The sequence below is a fragment of the Garra rufa genome, chromosome 10 (assembly GCF_049309525.1).
Source record: "Garra rufa chromosome 10, GarRuf1.0, whole genome shotgun sequence".
Classification (NCBI taxonomy): Eukaryota; Metazoa; Chordata; class Actinopteri; order Cypriniformes; family Cyprinidae; genus Garra; species Garra rufa.
In genome coordinates this window covers 8,548,949-8,567,690 of record NC_133370.1, presented here as the reverse complement: position 1 = coordinate 8,567,690, position 18,742 = coordinate 8,548,949, and the positions used below count along the sequence as shown (strand labels likewise).

The 18,742-nt window shown below is 34.3% G+C and overlaps 1 protein-coding gene across 1 annotated transcript in view; it reads right to left on the bottom strand.

Annotated features, from left to right (window-relative positions):
* Nucleotides 1-18,742, bottom strand: part of hecw1b (HECT, C2 and WW domain containing E3 ubiquitin protein ligase 1b) — a 67,897-nt gene that overhangs the window by 45,034 nt on the left and 4,121 nt on the right. The window contains exons 2-3 of the mRNA XM_073848567.1: nucleotides 7,242-7,572; nucleotides 1,366-1,473 (exon numbers count right to left, since the gene is read on the bottom strand). Of these exons, the coding sequence (XP_073704668.1) occupies nucleotides 1,366-1,473; nucleotides 7,242-7,572 (439 nt within the window). The remainder of the gene's footprint in view (nucleotides 1-1,365; nucleotides 1,474-7,241; nucleotides 7,573-18,742) is intronic.

The following is an 18,742-nucleotide window of genomic DNA, read 5'->3' as shown; positions in this document are numbered from 1 at the left end:
ATAGTTCCACTTTAGCACAATGAAATATACTTAAGTATATCTGTAGTTGCACTACTAAATTGCATTAAATGCAAAATTACTTGTTCCAATTTAGTAGACTTTTAGTATACCAGTTTAGTACACTAAAAGTACAATTGCAAGGTATTTTTATTAAGTACATCAATATGTAAATGTATTTGTAACATAAAATAAGTGTATTTCAAATACATTTTACTATATGTATTTTTCATTAGGGGATCAACTGGAAAAGTGGCTTTCCAATGTATGGTGTATTAGGATACAACTATTTGATCATCTGGAATCTGAGGGTGCAAAAAAAAAAAATCGAGAGAAAATCGCCTTTAAAGTTGTCCAAATGAAGTTCTAAGCAATGCATATTACTAATCAGAAATTACGTTATTATACATTTATGATAGGAAATTTACAAAATATTTCCATGGAACATGATCTTTACTTAATATCCTAATGATTTTTGGCATTAATGAAAAATCGATAATTTTGACCCATACAATGTATTTTTGGCTATTGCTACAAATATACTTAAGCCTGGTTTTGTGGTCCAGGGTCACATATGGACTAATGTCTTTGATTATTAAATTGCAAAAAAAAGAAAAAAAAAAGAAAAAAGAAGCTATTAAATAAGGTTTTCACTACAAACTGGCAAAATAAATCTTTAGAAGAAATTATGACAGAAATATTTGTTTTTTCCCATTTGAATACATTTTAAAATAATAAATAAATTGGTAACATTTTATACTTTCTATGTTTACATGCTTTTAACCAGGAATATTTAAATGCATAACTGAGTATAGTGAAAGAAAGAGAGTTAGCATTTTGCTGACAGGCTCTGACAAACCATTGTGCTCTAGTGGGCGTTGTGAGTTTGAGTCTGTATGTAGGCACTATAATATCAAAAAGGTGGCCTTCATCCACCAGCCCACGGCCTTTGGGATGCCGTAGTATCCGTAACAGTAAAAGTGCCAAAAATAAATGAGAAAAAAGCAGCAGCATATGAGCCATATGGCCTTGCGCTGTAATAATCAGAGTGCTTTCTGGACTGTCAAGCAAGACAGCGTAGCCCGACATAACCTTCAAACAGCTTTATATTAATACAAGCATGCAGGCATCTTTTCATGAGATGTGAGAATTGTTTTTGCATGCTAGTAAAATGTCACACCTGAGTGAATTTCCCTTCACACTTCTTATCGGTAACATCATCAAACAAATTGGTATCATGGAAGTGGTTTGCAGCCATACAAAGTCACAAACAAAACTTATGCAGCTCTAATGGCATCCTGTGTGTGGGAAATAAGCATCTATAATGCTGCATTATTTAATAAGCGCGTTTTGCAAAAATGCACATACGTTCTACGAAGTAGGAGCTGGCCTCGATCTTCCAGATGATCTGACCTTTGTGGGAACCGTTCACACCTCTGTTTTTGTAGTCCAGAAAGTTCTCCGACAGAACCTCATCTAAAAGAAAGAGAAGAGAAAAGCCTCTTATTTTATTCTGTATGGCATACAGAGAATCACATCATTGATTATTCATTCAAAGTGAGAGAGCTTTTAAATTCTTTAAAAGACTCTTTAAGGCTCAAATTAAAGTCAAAAAGTATTTATCAAAGGCCATAGGGGATTCTCTATAACACCAGAGACATGTGATACATCTGTTCTGCTTCAGCGGAAGTGTGGGCCCTTCAGTTGACTGACAACCTGTTACTATTTTTGCTGTGTTGTTGTTTTCTCCCTGTCAATTTGAAATACAATTATATTGTATATTATAAAAATATCATGATTTTAATGTTTTACAAAAAATATCAGATCTTTTAAAATAATGAATTTCATTCATTATGAAATTACACTACCAGTCAAAAGTTTTTGAACAGTTAGATTTTTAATTATTTTTAAATTCTCTTCTGCTCATCATGCCGGCATTTATTTGATAAAATTTTGAAATATTTTTACTATTTAAAGTAACTGTTTTCTATTTGAATATATTTTAAAATGTAATTTATTTCTGTGATCAAAACGGAATTTTCAGCATTATTACTCCAGTCTTAAGTGTCACATGATCCTTCAGAAATCATTCTAATATGCTGATTTGCTGTTCAAGAAACTTTTTATTATTATCAATATTTAAAACAGTTGAGTACATTTTTTCAAGATTCCTTGATGAATAGAAAGATCCAAAGATCAGCATTTATCTGAAATTAGCTTCAAAAGCTTAGAGTCAGTATAATTTTTTTCCCCTGGTAAGAAATTATAGAAATTAATACTTTTATTTAGCAAGGATGCTTTGATCAAAAGTGATGATAAAGACATTTATAATGTTACAAAAGATTTCTATTTCAGATAAATGCTGTTCTTCTGAACTTTTTCTGATCATGTGACTGGAGTAATGAAAAAAAAAATTAGCTTTGATCACAGGAATAAATTACATTTGAAAAGATATTCAAATAGAAAGCAGTTATTTTAAAATTTGACTGTTTTCGCTATACTTTGGATCAAATAAATGCATGCTTGGTGAGCAGAAGAGGCTTCTTTAAAAACATTAAAAATCTTACTGTTAAAAAACTTTTGACTGGTAGTGTAAATACTTTACAATGAAATGATACTAATCAAAAACTGCTCATCCTATGTAGCATGTTTGTTTGGATCATAATTGTTTCTGCAACCGTTTCGTGCATTCTGATTCATATAGAGGCACAGTCAGAGAAAAACCATGATAAACTGTGAAACCACGACAATCCTAAAAAAAAAAGTGTTACAGATTTTTGGTCAAACCACCCAGCACTGCTGTATAGTGTGGTGTATGCTTTGATAAACATCATAGTCAGTTTGTATGAAAGTTTATTTCCACCTCAGAGTGAAATAATATAGGTAATTGCAAGATGACTGTTTAAGTTAAGATAATAAAGATAGTAAAGTATCACTGTGAGATATAATGTTGTAATTGCAAGACATAAACTGCAATTATGAGGAAATAGTCACTATGGGTTACAATGTAGCAATTCTAAGACACAAAGTGGCAAATTCTAAGAAACAGAGTCACAATTATGAGAGATAAAGTAGCAATTCTAAGACACAAAGTGGCAAATTCTGATAAATAGAGTCACAATTATGATAAATAAAGTAGCAATTCTAAGTATGACATATTTGCTTTATAGAGGTGGAAACAGGCTTCAAAAGGCTTGTGATGTTTCTTTGCGTTTTACATTCAATCATTTTAGTTCTTTGTTCATATTTTTACTACAGAGTTGTTGAATGCTTGAATCTGATTGGCTGACGAACATTCTAAGGTGTGCATTATTTTCAGGGAAATGCACAGTGAATGTAGTTCCAGGCAGCACTTGATCGCATTACATGTCTATATCTATATCTATATCTATATCACTTTTGCCTAAAATGATAGCAACGAAGCCGTTGGATGAGCTGCGTAAAAAAATAAGGCTACTCACAATAGCGTTTTAAAGGGGTCATCGGATGCCCATTTTCCATAAGTTCATATGATTCTTTAGGGTCTTAATGAAAAGTCTATAATATACTTTGGTTAAAAAATTCTCAATAATAGTGTAAAAAACACCCATTTACCTTGTAAAAATCAGCTCTGCATGGTCCTTTAAATGCAAATGAGCTCTGCTCGCCCCGCCCCTCTCTGCCTGGGATAATGAGCTGTAATGTTTACTTTAGCCACGTTTAGCCATGTTTAGCCATGTTTAGCCATGTTTAGCCGCGTTTAGCCGCGTTTAGAGGCGAAACTTGTCAACAAGCACATTATTAAGAAAGGCTATTTGCAAAGATGCATGAAAATACCTTATACTCACTTCTGCTGTGCAGTGTTGTTTTCGTCAACGATGACGATGACGAAATCATTTCGTTGACGCCACTTTTTTTCATGACGATAACGAGACGTTGACGAGATAAAAATGGCTCATTGATGACTAACATGACGAGACGTGTGTGAGTTTTCGTTGACGAGACGAGAATAGACGAAAATGTTAGTGGATGGTCCGTCAGACGTTTAAAATGCATGACATTTCTGCTTATTGTGCATGCCAATTAAAACCGGAAAATATCTGCCGCTATGGCAAGCCGTTTTAGCATTAAATACTCTTTGACATACTAGTATGGCAAGCCGTTTTAGCATTCCATCCTTGTTTGTCTTTTATGTTCTAAAACATTCCTTCATTATTGTAATTATTGGTGAAAATAGTCGATCTGGAAGCTCACATTGTGTTGAAATATAGATCTGCTATTTTCAGAACTTAAAGGTTGTATCAGCGATTTCTAGCCTAAAACATAAAGTGTCAAATTCAGCTGAGCTTTCTTCACGATCCGCTCGCTGCCTGCCCCATAAATTGTCTGTGAAAAAACCGCGTCTCTCTGGTCAGCCTAGGGTCCGAGATATGCCAAAAAAACAATCGGCGCTATCAACTATTCCACAGATAAACAAACCGTGTTCCAACCAATCAGCGTCAGGGGGTTCGTGTTGTGGACTTTCCTACTGGTGCAGGGATCTGAGGGAGGCGGAGCGAAAGTCCACAACACCAAACCCCTGACGCTGATTGGTTGGAACAATGTTTGTTTTTGCTGTGGAAAGGTTGGTAGTGCCGATTGTTTTTTTGGCATATCTCGGACCCTAGGCTGACCAGAGAGACGCGTTTTTTTCACAGACAATTTATGGGGCAGGCAGCGAGCGGATCGTGATGAAAGATCAGCTGAATTTTACACTTTATGTTTCAGGCTAGAAATCGCTGATACAACCTTTAACTGACACTACCCAACAGCAAAATACATACTGACCTACATTAATTTGTTAAAAGACTACTTTTTCCCCTTTTTTGACTAAAACTAGACTAAAACCTTTTTGATTTTTCGTTGACTAAAACTAGACTAAAACCTTTTTGACTTTTCGTCGACTAAAATTGAACTAAAACTATCACATATAGAAGTGACTAAAATTTGACTAAAACTAATAACCATTTTAGTCCAAAAGACTAATACTAAGACTAAATCTAAGATGGTTGTCAAAAACAACACTGCTGCTGTGGGTAAAGCTGCATCATTAACGATTCGCACGAACGTAGATCAGGATCGGCACTTTCCTTTTAAAAACGAAAGTAACAGTATCCTCTGCGTCTTCAGCAGTTCAGATGTTGGGAGTAAATGATGACTGCTATGTTCATTATTACATCCAACAACAGAACACCTCAATCTGAGACATTCTTGTCTTCCCCTGCACCTGAGTCACACAATGGCGATCGGAGTCGGACTGAGTAAGGCACTCATGTCAATCAACTACCGTGGGAGCAGCCTTTGTCTGTGTGCCATCACACCGACAAGAAACTGAGAATGATTAATAATTTTAAAAAGGGGATATTACTTTTAAAGATTAAAAAAACACCACTGGGTGGATTTTTATCATTGTGGGGTGGTTGTGTACACAAACTGCCAACACACATTAATGTTCAAACAACATGTAAAAGTTAGTTTTGCATCCGATGACCCCTTTAAGGACAAAAACTGGACGAATGCCTTGAAATATATCATCTGATCGATGTCCTTAGGTGTGGTAACCATAGTACAAGAGGAATAATTGACTTCGGTCCATTGAACACTGCTTTGCTTCGTTGTGGCATCACCACCTCGTGTGTGCATTATTTTCTAAGAATTCAACGGCCTGTCATCAATTATTCCTTACGTATATGTTGAAAAACCCAGAATCTATAATGTAACGTCAATATCTTATGTAAGGAATAATTGACGACAGGCCATTGAATTTTTAGAAAATAAGAATCCGCTTTGTGTCGTGGCCGCATTACCACCTCGGGTGTGCATTATTTTTTAAGAATTCAACAGACCGAAGTCAATTATTCTGCTTATACTACGCTTACATCACCTCAAGACATCGATCAGATGATATTTCAAGGCATTCGTTCGTTTTTTTGTCCTTAAAACGTTATTGTGAGTAGGATTCATTTTTTACGCAGCTCATTCAGTGCCTTCGTTGCTAAATCCAAAACGTAATTTTAGACTTAGTAAGGACACTTGATAGCTGTAACACCCCTGTCATTCTGTCTATGTTGGTTTGTTCCATATGCCCTTATTTGGAGTTCCAGTTCTCCTTTTCAGTTCATCACTTTCAGCTGTCCTTGTAATTAGTGTCATTATAAGTTTGGGTCTGTTCATTGTCTCTGGCTTTAACGTTACTTTGTGTTGCATATATTGTGGCAAAAACATGGAAATAATCTGATGTTTTTATCCTATTGTTTACTGTGTTTATTTGTTTGGCCAGTGTTGTTGTGGGTTTTGGTTATTTTGCTGTTTTGTCACGGATTCAAAACAGCAGATTCGACAAACCGCATAATAAAAGCGGCTAGAGTTAAATTAATAAAGCGGCCGTAATTAAATATATATTTCCTCCATGTGTTTCCTTACAGCTGTGTGAGCGAGTCGCTCTGTGAGACAGCCAATCAGAGCAGAGTTCCTCATTATTATGCAGGAACCTTCCAAATAAGGCAATAACAGAGCATTTCATTCTAGGGACAAATCCTAGGGTTGTAAATGGACTTGTAAAACCGCTTCTGCTGATTTTTTGCCCTTTCCTATGCCATATACCTTCTATGTAGATATCAGAGAACAATTTAAAATATTGTTTCAATGCATTCTATGGCACCTTTAAATATTCATAATAATTAGATGAGCATATTAGAATGATTTCTGAAGGATCATTTGAGACTAAAGACTGAAGTAATGTTGCTGAAAATATATGCAACTGTTTCTTCCATTCTGATTCATATAGACACAGTCAGGGAGAAACCATGATAACCCTTGAAACCACGACAATCCTAAAAAAAGTGTTACAGATTTTTGGTCAAACCACCCAGCACTACTGTATAGTGTGGTGTATGCTATGATAAAGATCATAGTCAGTTTGTATGAAAGTTTATTTCCACCTCAGAGTGAAATAATATAGGTAATTGCAAGATGACTGTTTGACTTAAGATAATAAAGTATCACTGTGAGATATAATGTTGTAATTGCAAGACATAAACTGCAGTTATGGGGAATGAGTCAAACTGTGTGTTACTGAAGTTTGTTGCTGAAAATATAGCTTTGCATCACAGGAATAAATTACATTTTAAAATATATACAGCCTTAGTGAGCATAATTTTTCTTTCAAATCACATTTAAAAAATCTTACCAACCCCAAACTCAAGAACCACCAAAACCACACTCACCAATGAGGTACATGCCAATCCAGTCACCCGCGTCCACTTCCTCCTTGATGTCCCAGCTGAGTGTGATGTCCTGCGTCTGGCCGATGGTGTAGCTGGAGGTGCTGACGGTGAGGGTGGAGCGGCAGTGGGAGGTCACGAGGTCGGTGTCGCTGGTGGAGCGCAGCACGGCCACCGCCAGCTCCTCGGGTACGCCGTTCTGGAAGTCCACGTTTGGAAACTGCTCAGGGTTGAAACTGTGCCGAATCGGGTCCTTACATCGCCGCCTGCCATGAGATGCACGAGATGGAGAGGCCATAGCTGCAAGCCCGAGAAACCTGTTCTGGTACAAGTTCTGTGGAAAAAAAAACAAGAGGGAAGGCATGATGAATGCCTCTTTCGGAGCATATGGTGTGCAAATCCAACCATGCAAGGCATCAAAAGAACAATCATGTCCTGGAGGGTTCAGATGCTGCAGATTTTTCATGGTCAGATCAGAAAAAAAGACTAAACTGCTGGGAGCGAGGCAGGTCGGGACACGTTTGAGGAAAGAGAACAGCGCCTGAGATGCTAAATGTCACCTACAGGGGGTCGAGAGAATTGTTTTGTAGTGCAAGACGTGACGTCTGCTTCAACTGTGTGTATTAAACGTCTAGTTCACTATTTTAAGATGTTAGAAAATGGATGCATGCTGAATAAGCAAGGCACACATGCTTAATCAGAACGATGTGAACACAAGACAATGCAAGTTGCATGAATGCTATTATCGTTAATCAAACTAAATTAAAAAAGACTCTAGTTAGTAGAACAAATATAATCAGAAGTTAAACTGAAACTAAACATTGAGACTCCATGAAATTTATTTTTTATGCACAGAATATATTGTACTTTTTTTTTTTTTCAATTTCATAACCCATAACATGAAATTGGCATTGGACAACATTAACAATTAAATTAGATGGCCCTCAGGTATTAACTGTCACTATTTAAATTATATTATTTGATATAAAATGACTGAAATAAGATTGCCAAGGCTCCATTTATTTGATAAAAATACAGTAATATTCTGAAATATTATTACACTGTAAAATAATTGCTTTCTATTTTAATTTATTTTTAAATGTAATTTATTCCTGCGATGCAAAGCTGAATTTTCAGCATCATTACTCCAGTCTTCAGTGTCAAATGATCCTTCAGAAATCATTCTAATATGCAGATTTGCAAGAATAAAATAAATATTTCTTTTTTTGAGAACCTTTTTAAAGATTTCTTTGATAAATGGAAAGTTACAAACAGCGTTTATTTGACAAAGTCAAATTAAAGTTCAGTTTAATTTGTCTATGCTAAATAAAAGTATTATTTAATTTCTAAACGGTAGTGTTTATGATATAAAAACTAAATGTAAAACTATATATTACTGTAAAAAAAAAATAAGAGCGATGTAAGAAAGTGGAGAATTTAGTATAAACAACTGGTACATCTTTGTCACATGACTGAGAATGTAAATCTCAGAAATAAACAAGGTTTTTAATCATGTTTTTATAGTCTAAATATGGGTGTATTTATCATACTGGAAATGGAAGGTTGTGTTTTGCCTATACAAATGATTTCCAGACAATAGGTTTGTTGACTTCCTCTCCCTCTGTCTCTGTTCACACACTAACATGCATTTTCTAAAGACAGCATTTCCTGCCTGTCACTGCTCCGAAGAAGCAAGAGGCAGTCAGGCAGCAAAACGCAGACGTGGCGGGACGCTCGCAGAAGCCTGTGTAGCGTAAACCACAGGCCGAGGCACAAGCGTCTCTGTGGGATGCCAAAATCTGTGTCGAAATTCGAACTGCTTTTGTGGTTTTCTGTGAGTGATCGACTAGTCATCCAACCACTGCTCAATCAATTAATGAGATCAACCAGAGAGTTTATCTAGATTTTCTTTCTTTTTTGTAGCAGTTGTGTTTTAGTAGTCTTACTATAGTTCAAACAGTAAAGCATGCGACTGCAAGGTCATGGATGCAATTCCCAGGAATTGCATGAGCTGAAAATATGTGAACTTGAACGCAATGTAAGTCTCGGATAAAAGTGTCTGCCAAATGCATAAATGTAAATGTTAAAGGGGAATTTAGAGACTTAACTTCTCCAAACAGGACGACTGCGGCACTGCGCATGCAACGTGTTTGCAATAAATTCAACTCCTTCAACCATGTTAAATGTTGAGATAATCAGAATCCAAATAATTATTTTTGTTCAACATACAAAAGCAAACAAACAGAGGGCTTAAAAGTAACACTCGCCATGTGCTGAATAACAAAAAAAAAAAAGACTGACTTTAGTGAGTTTGCTACTTGTTTATGATTTAACACCATGCCAGCTTTCAAGGTTTCATTTTCATGATGAAAATATGGTAAAAAAAAAAAAAAAAACATTTTTGGCAAGGTTCAAGACTATTATAAAATTATAAAATCTGTCTTTGGCAAAAGGAAACGTGTGGTAAGTAAAACCGAGCAACTTGATAACTGCAACATAATACATGATGATGTGTCAAGTTTCTTGTGGAAAAACACTAATATTTTGTTTCTCCACAGAACACATACAGAATATATTGTAATGTTTTTGAATTTCATAACCCATAACACAAAAATGCCACTAGATAATCTCTAGTTGGCCCTTAGATATTTAATGTCACTATATACACTACCGGTCAAAAGTTTGGGGTCAGTAAATTTTTCTTCTTTTTTTTTTTTTTGAAAGTAAATAATACTTTTATTCACCAAGGGTGTGTAAAATTGATAAAAAGTGATAGCAAATACTTACATTGTTAGAAAATATTTATATTTTGAATAAATGCTGTTCTTTTGAGCTTTTTATTCATCAAAGAATCCTGAAAAAATCTCACAATTTCTAAATAAATACTTTGCAGGGCAACTGTTGCAGTTTATAATCCAATATAGATCCAATATAGATCATTCTAATAATAAATCAGTATATTAGAATGATTTCTGAAGGATCATTTGACACTTAAGACTGAAGTAATGGCTGATGAAAATTCAGCTTTGCATCACAGGAATAAATTAAATTTGAAAGTATATTACAATAGAAAACATTATTTTATATTGTAATAACATTTCGCAAAATTACAGGTTTTCTCTATTTTTTTGAATAAATAAATGCAGCACTGATGAGCATAAGAGACTTTCTTTAAAAACATTACAACTCTTACTGACCCCAAACTTTTGACCGGTAGGGTATATATGTGACCCTGGACCACAAAACCAGTCATAAGGTTAAATTTTACAAAACTGAGATATATACATCATTAAATAAGCTTTCTATTGATGTATAGTTTGTTGGGATAGGACAATATTTGGCCGAGATACATCTATTTGAAAATCTGGAATCTAAAAATAAAAAATCGAAATATTGAGAAAATCGCCTTAAAAGTTCTCCAAATTAAGTTCTTAACAATGCATATTACTAATCAAAAATTACATTTTGATATATTTATAGTAGGAATTTTACAAAAAATCTTAATGTAACATGATCTTTACTTAATTTCCTAAAGATTTTTGACATAAAAGAAAAATCGACAATTATTACCCATACAATGTATTTTTGGCTATTGCTACAAATATACCCCAGCGACTTAAGACTGGTATTGTGGTCCAGGGTCACATATATCATTTGACATAAAATATCCGAAAAAAGATTCACTAGCTTTTAAAAATTAGGGATGGTAATTGTTTGAATGTTTTAGAAAGAAGTTTATGCTCAACCAGTGTTGTTTTCGTCAACGATGACGATGACGAAATCATTTCGTTGACGCCACTTTTTTTCATGATGATAACGAGACGATGACGAGATAAAAATGGCTCGTTGATGACTAAAACATGACGAGACGTGTGTGAGTTTTCGTTGACGAGACGAGAATAGACGAAAATGTTAGTGGGTGGTCCGTCAGACGTTTAAAATGCATGACATTTCCGCTTATTGTGCATGCCAATTAAAACTTAAAAAGTATCTGACGCTATGGCAAGCCGTTTTAGCATTAAATACTCATTGCTATACTAGTATGGCAAGCCGGTTTAGCATTCCATCCTTGTTTGTCTTTTATGTTCTAAAACATTCTTTCATTATTGTAATTATTGGTGAAAATAGTCGATCCGGAAGCTCACATTGTGTTGAACTATAGATCTGCTATTTTCAGAACTTATAAGTGACACTACCCAACAGCAAAATATTTACTGACCAACATTAATTTGTTAAAAATTTGTTAATTTGTTATAAACTTTTTTCCCTTTTTTTGACTAAAACTAGACTAAAACCTTTTTGACTTTTCGTCGACTAAAATTGGACTAAAACTAAGAAGCATTTTAGTCCAAAAGACTAAGACTAAGACTAAATCTAAGATGGTTGTCAAAAACAACACTGTGCTCAACAAAGATCTATTTAACTAGGGATCTGACGTATTATCAATATTGTGGTATCACAATAGCAAAACTGTGTCAATATTATTATGGTCACATGATGATATGAAACGATATGTCTTCTGGGCAAAAAGTGTAGTTTTTGAAACATATTTAAACTTCTTATTGTAACATAAAAGTCTTTAAAGTTGTGTTTTGGGTCATTATGCTTTGGCACAGTATCTGTCAAACGAACTAAAACCGAAAGCACAATCAAGTCTGTTTTCGCTGCACGTTTCAAAGCAAAGTACACGATCAGCTCGTGATCCGGTGTTTTCTGCGCCTCAAAACGGCTCAGTTCACAGTGAATAAATGCAGTGAACTTGTTTATTGTGTCTGCTGTGAGTTTAGCGCACATTTGGGAATGCAACAGCCATCAGTTATGCTATATTTTCGCAGCTGCTGATTACAGCATTTCAGTGAGACGTGTTTTTGTAAGCCTGTTTTCACTGAAGCTGGAGTTTACTGTTAAAATAAAAGCTCTACTGCCGTTTCCATCAACATAAAAGCTTAAAAGTGCAGCATGAATTGCTGACAGCTAGCAGTTTAAATGGATAATGTTACTGCAGTCCAAATTCAAAGTATCTCTTTCAAGTGTAGAAGTAAGGAATTTGTAGTAGTAGTAGTAGTATTGTAATTTACTATTGTAGTGTAAAGCAAAAATAATATAAATGAAATATTAATTTTCGTTTACTTTACAGTGCAACTGTTTTACAATATATGACTATTGTCATAGGGATAACAATACTATAAAATTGCTGTTATTATTATTATTATATTCAAATTTGTTTGGCTACTAAAACACCAGTGTGAATGTCATTTAGACTGAGACAGTATACCACAAATAAAAAGAGGGTCGAGCCCCCTTTAAAGTTCATGTACAAGTCAATTCACTGACTTTGTTCCGACTTAAGTTTTCTTAGTTGAGAACATGAATTGAAGCTCTTAGGTTTTGACTCTCAAAAGTGCATTAGATAGAAAATGTAAATTTTTTCCAAGTTTTCATTTGTCTTTTTTTTTTAATATTGCAAAAAGAATTGTATTGTGGACTTCATATCAAGATATTATTGTATCATGTGATTTTAATATCGTTACATCTCTACATTTAACTTATCTAAAGTAAAAAATAGTAAATATAGAAATATTGCGAAATATAATTACAATTTAAAATAACCGTTTTCTGATTAAAATAGCTTTACTGTCATTTAACACCACGCCATCTAAAGTTTAAAACCAATGCAAGTTGCAAAATCTATCTTTTGGAAAAATGAACATGTGGTGAGCAGCGTTGGGGAAAGTTACTTTTAAAAGTAATGCATTACAATATTGAGTTACTCCTTTAAAAAGTAACTAATTACGTTACTTAGTTACTTTTTATGGAAAGTAATGCATTTCGTTACTTTTGAGTTACTTTTTAAATCTGGGCAGGGCTTGCTTGTTTGTTTTTAATATAAAAAGTTCTATTGTTAGCAAATGTAAAAGCCTTTTAACACCAAAAGCTTGTGTTAAAGTAAATTCACATCTGTACAGTAGACCGCAGAAGAAAAAATGTCAACTCTTCAGCAATAAAAAAAAGGGAAAACAAATGTTAGATTATCTTGAGTAATTTTTGCTTATTAGTATGGATGAATTGAATCATCGAAGGTCGGCAGCAAAGACATCGGTTAATAAAATGGGATTAAATACATAAAGGATATCTGTATTATTTAACACATTTAATTATTGCAGGTTTGCGTTGAATTTCACTGTTTTTATTCATTTTGAGGAATACTGCATCTGTTTTTTTAGTGAGTGAGATGAATTAATGCATGTTCACATTTGTTCTAGAACTAAAGTAACATCTTACTCACAATTTCTCTCAACATTGGGACAGGAGAGCTTTTAATCAATAAATGGGGGAGGAAAGTAACTGCTGTTACTTATTTGAAAAAGTAACTCAGATATTTTCTTGTCAATTAAAAAGTAATGTGTTACTTTACTAGTTACTTGGAAAAAGTAATATTACGTAACTTGCGTTACTTGTAATGTGTTACCCCTAACACTGGTGGTGAGTAAATACTGTATACCTGAGTAACTTGATAACTTGGTATAAATGCAACATAATACATGATGTGTCAGATTTCTTTAGCCTTTTAAGGACAACATGCCACTAAAATCAAAATACCACGATTCCAAGAACAAAAAGACACAATGACCTCCAGTGTTTGTCGAACAAAAGAAAAAGCAACTAAAATGTATATAAAATGTATCAGCTATTATCTTACAACCCTGGTGTGAAGTTACCAAATCATTCTGAATCACAGCATAAACAGAGGCCTCACTTCCTCCTTCTCACAATCCCAGTTTGCATGAAGCTTGCAGAGCAACAAAACTCACACAACATGCACTCGAAGCTCTTGTAAAACTGATGCACTGTAGACAAGACTAATCCCAACTAGTGTTGTCAAAAATATCGATATTTCGATAAATATCGATACTGAAATATCTGAACGATACCAATACTAATTTCCCGAAGTATACTAGCCGAGCTGTCACTTTCACTTCTCCACAAAGACACGTGACCGCAGTGCCTGTCTCGTCTCATTCAAGTGAAGCGAATAGAAAGGCGAGTGCGGTGCCCCGCGACCGGCTTTGTTTGATAAAGAACACAGCAGGAGTGCTATCTGGAAATATTTCGGATATGAAACAAATGAACATGGAAATCGGCCAAGAAAATTGCAATCGGTGCATCTCTATACAAAAGATTTCCATTAGTCAACAAAAAATGTATCACAGTTCACACAGATAATAATAAATGCTTCTTGAGCAGCAAATCAGCATATTAGAATGATTTCTGAAGGATCATGTGACACTGAAGGCTAGAGTAATGATGCAGAAAATTCAGTTTTGCATCACAGGAATAAATTACATTTTGAAATATATTCAAATAGAAAACAGTTATCTTAAATTGTAAAAATATTTCTGAATATTACTGATTTTACTGTATTTTTTAATCAAAAAATGCAGCCTTGGTTGACATAAAAGTTTTATTTTAAAAACATTAAGAAATCCTACTGACACATTTTGAACAAAAAGTCTAAAGTGAGTGACCATAAACTGTTCCTACATACACTGTAACAATTATCAGAGTCTAGAATCAAAGACTATTTTAGTTTTTCTACTTTAAAATTCCATGTTTAACTCACTGTATTATTTGCCATTTCTTGTGAACTTTGTCTCAATGTTCATTTGTTTTCCATATTTTAGGTGCCTTACTGTAACCTCCAGTGTTTCCCCTAGGTTTCCCGCTTTGGGGGGGGGGGGGGGGGGGGGGGTATGCGGTAGTTACTTTTTTCTAGTACTTTAGCCTACTTTGTGTAATAACGAAAACATTTATTTCAGTGAAAAAATAAGTCCAAATCTCTGTATTTTAACATTTTGAACAATAGGGTTCTGCAATCTTTTGCTTTTTTTTTTTTTTTTAGAAATTCTTGTGTGTTTTAATTTTTCTGATAATCAAATGAAAGCATAAACATTTATTTATTTTTAATTAAATGAAAAATAAACCCTTTTAATTTTTGGCAAACAAACAGAGGTTTACTGTTAAAATCAATACATGGAAGAAAAATTATATTCAGTTTAAAACGTTTAAATAATATTGTAGTATTTTTTTCTACAATTAAGTGGTTATTCTTGTTGTAATTTTTATTTTTCATCGTATATTTATTGTTTTATGTAAATTATTTAAATAGGAATATATAAACACCTACATTATACTGTACAAAAGTAATACAATACTGATATAGTTCTGTTACATGTTAAACCGTACTTTTATTTGGACAAGTTGCCGTGACGTTTCTGTGTACAGTATGGTATGATGCTAGTTTTCTCAAATGAAACGGTAAAAGTGACAGCTTTGGAGATTGAGTTTATCTGTTTATGTGAGATGCAAATGCCAAAAATTACGTGTGCTTCAGTATGCGTATAGAAAAAAAAACACGTCTTCGCCATTCATACATACAAAGGCAAACGAAACATGCAGGATTCATATTAAAATGGTCTTTTTGCATCTCAGTTTTCACAGACACTAGTCCATATCGCGATTTGAATAAAGTGACAGAACAACTTTTGGTTTATTAATCCAAAAATCGACGAATTCCGTGGCATTCCGCGCTATAGTAAATTCCGTTTTTATGAATGGAGTCCGTGAACCCGTCTGTGTTTTCGGGGAGGAGACATTGTAAACGCACGACCGCGAGACAGAAATGAAATGCTTTTGTGTAAATAAGATACATAACATAAGGCTATTTAGTTTGTTTAATAAAAGAACAATGTATAGACATGTTCTATAGGAAAGATAACCTTAAATGACTTAAACTGTGATCTGGCGCTATATCCAAAATAAAATGAACTTGACGTTCAAGGGGGGCGGGGGGTGCCGTTGGGGTGGCGCGGCGCCCCCCTAAGATAATGGTAGGGGAAACACTGAACCTCGATTTGCAAAGTGAGGAACAAGTCAAATTTTTTCTATGGAACTCATTAACTTGGTCACATTATGCCACAAATTAGTGGAATAGTTCCAGAATATTTTTTTTTTCTGAACATTTACTCACCCCCATTTCATCCAAAATGTTAATGTCTTTCTTTCTTCAGTCGAAAAGAAATTAAGGTTTCTAAGGAAAACATTCCAGGATTTTTCTCCATATAGTGGACTTCAATGGGAGCCAGTGGGTTGAAGATCCAAATTGCAGTTTCAATGCAGCTTTAAAGGGCTCCACACGATCCCAGCTGTGGAATAAGGGTCTTATCTAGCCAAACAATTGGTTATTTTTTTTAATTAAATGCTGGTCTTGCTCTAGCTTGACTTTATGCATTACAGTATCATGTTGGAAATGTCACATGTGGTTTGTTGTTCACCTGGGTAGTCTAAAAACTAATTTTCTCAAAATCTCATTTTCTCCTCCAACTTCAAAATTGTCCACTATCATCGTTTTATCTTTTTTTTGTACAGGGTGTTTGATTTTCTTTACATGTTCTCTTTGTAAACATATATGCTTATATTGATATTTTTGAAGCAAGTAATGCACGAAGTCTAGTTAGTGCAAGACAAGCATTTGGTTAAAAGGTATATAGATTTTTCTTTTTCTTGGCTGGGATTGTATAGAGATAGGGTTGCAAAGTTGTGGACGTTTATATAAACGTTTAGTTTGGTCATAAGCTGGCATGCATGCAAACAAATACAAATTTTAAAAATGAATTGTTTTTTAGGATCCTGTGATACTTTTTTTAGGATTTACTACGTACAAAAAACGTACAAAGAACAGCATCAATTTAAAATAGGATTTTTTTTTCAAACAATATAAGTTTTTAATGTCATTTTTCAAATTAATTTAACATCCTTGTTGAATAAAAGCATTAATTTATTTTAAAAAAGTAAGGGAAAATAATTATTGACCCCAAACCTCTGAACGGTAGTGTGTTGTTAAAAAAAAGATTTATATTTTAAATAAATGCATCAAAGAATCCTGAAAAAATATATCATAGGCAGCACAACTGCTTCAAAAACATTGATAATAAATCAGCATATTCAAATGATTTCTGAAAGATCATGTGACACTGAAAATTCAGCTTTGCTTCACAGAAATACATTAGATTTTAAAGCATATTAAAATAGAACATTATTTTAAATTGTAATAATACTTCAAATTAATACTGCTTTGTTCTGTATTTTTAATTAAACAAAAATTGCACAAACAGTCAATAAATTTGACTCTTCCTGCAATTCAGCAAATTCCCAGTTTATTCCCATTAATTCCCGTCAATTCCAATGGAAATTTTCCAGTCTTGAAAATTCCTGGAATTTTGCAACCATGCATTTAAACTGCAATTTGGATCTTCAATCTGTTGGCTCCCATTCAAGTCTACTACAGTGCCTTGCGTAATTATTCATACCCCTTATTTTTTTCACATTTTGTTATGTTGCTGCCTTATGTTAAACTTTAAATTACTTTTAACATTTTTTTAACGTTTTTAACATTTGTGCAAATTTATTAAAAGTAAAACACTGAAAAGATCCCGTTGCATAAGTATTCATACCCATTTCCATTTCTGGGACACTCGAAATTTAGCTCAGGAGCATTCATATTGTTTCTAGATGTTACTACACTTGGAGTGGAGTTAAACTGTGACAGATTCATTTGAATGAGAGCAAAAACCAATTCCTGAGGTCAAGATAACTGCCTGTAGAGCTCAGTGACAGACTTGCATTAAGGCAGTGATCTATGGAAGAGTTCAGAAAAAAATCTGCTGCGTTGAAGGTTCACAGAAGCATGTAGCCTCCATTATCCATAATGGAAGACGATATGAACAACTAGGACTCTAGAAAATATCTGCCAGCCCCCATCCAAGCTGACAGAGCTTGAGAGGTGAAAAGGTGAGGCAAAGAATGGCAGATAATTGCCAAATGCAGATGTGCAAAGCTTGTCACATCATACCCAAAAAGACTTGAGGCTGTAAACGTGCTTCAACTATGTACTGAGTTTAGGGTATGAATACTTATGCAATGTACTTATGTCAGTGTTTAATTTTTAATAAATTTGTAAAATTTGCAAATCTGGTTTTTGCTTTGTCAATTATTATGGTGTATGGAGTGTAAATTGAAGTGGGGAAAACTAATTTAAAGCAGTTTAACACAATACGGCAACAAAACGTGGAAAAAATGAAGGGGTATGAATACTTTGCAAGGCACTGTATGTGGAGAAAAATCCTGGAATGTTTTCAACTGAAGATAGAAAGACATAAACATCCTAGATGATATGACATTGCAGGGCAGAAGGCCGATCGCAGCACAGCAATAACATCAGCAGAGCTCCAGAGGTGCGGACGCACATGACCCTCATAAAGGTTAATGAGAGGTCATTGCTTTTCTCCGTTTTGTTGACAGAAAACAGTTGGACTGCAAATTCCGACGCTGATTGAACTGTTGTGACACGCAGAAACAAATTGAATCTTCCACTGGGCGCTTTTGTGTTTACAAGATGAAAGGAAGCTTTAACAATGCACCTTGCAATCACACTGACACAGATAAAT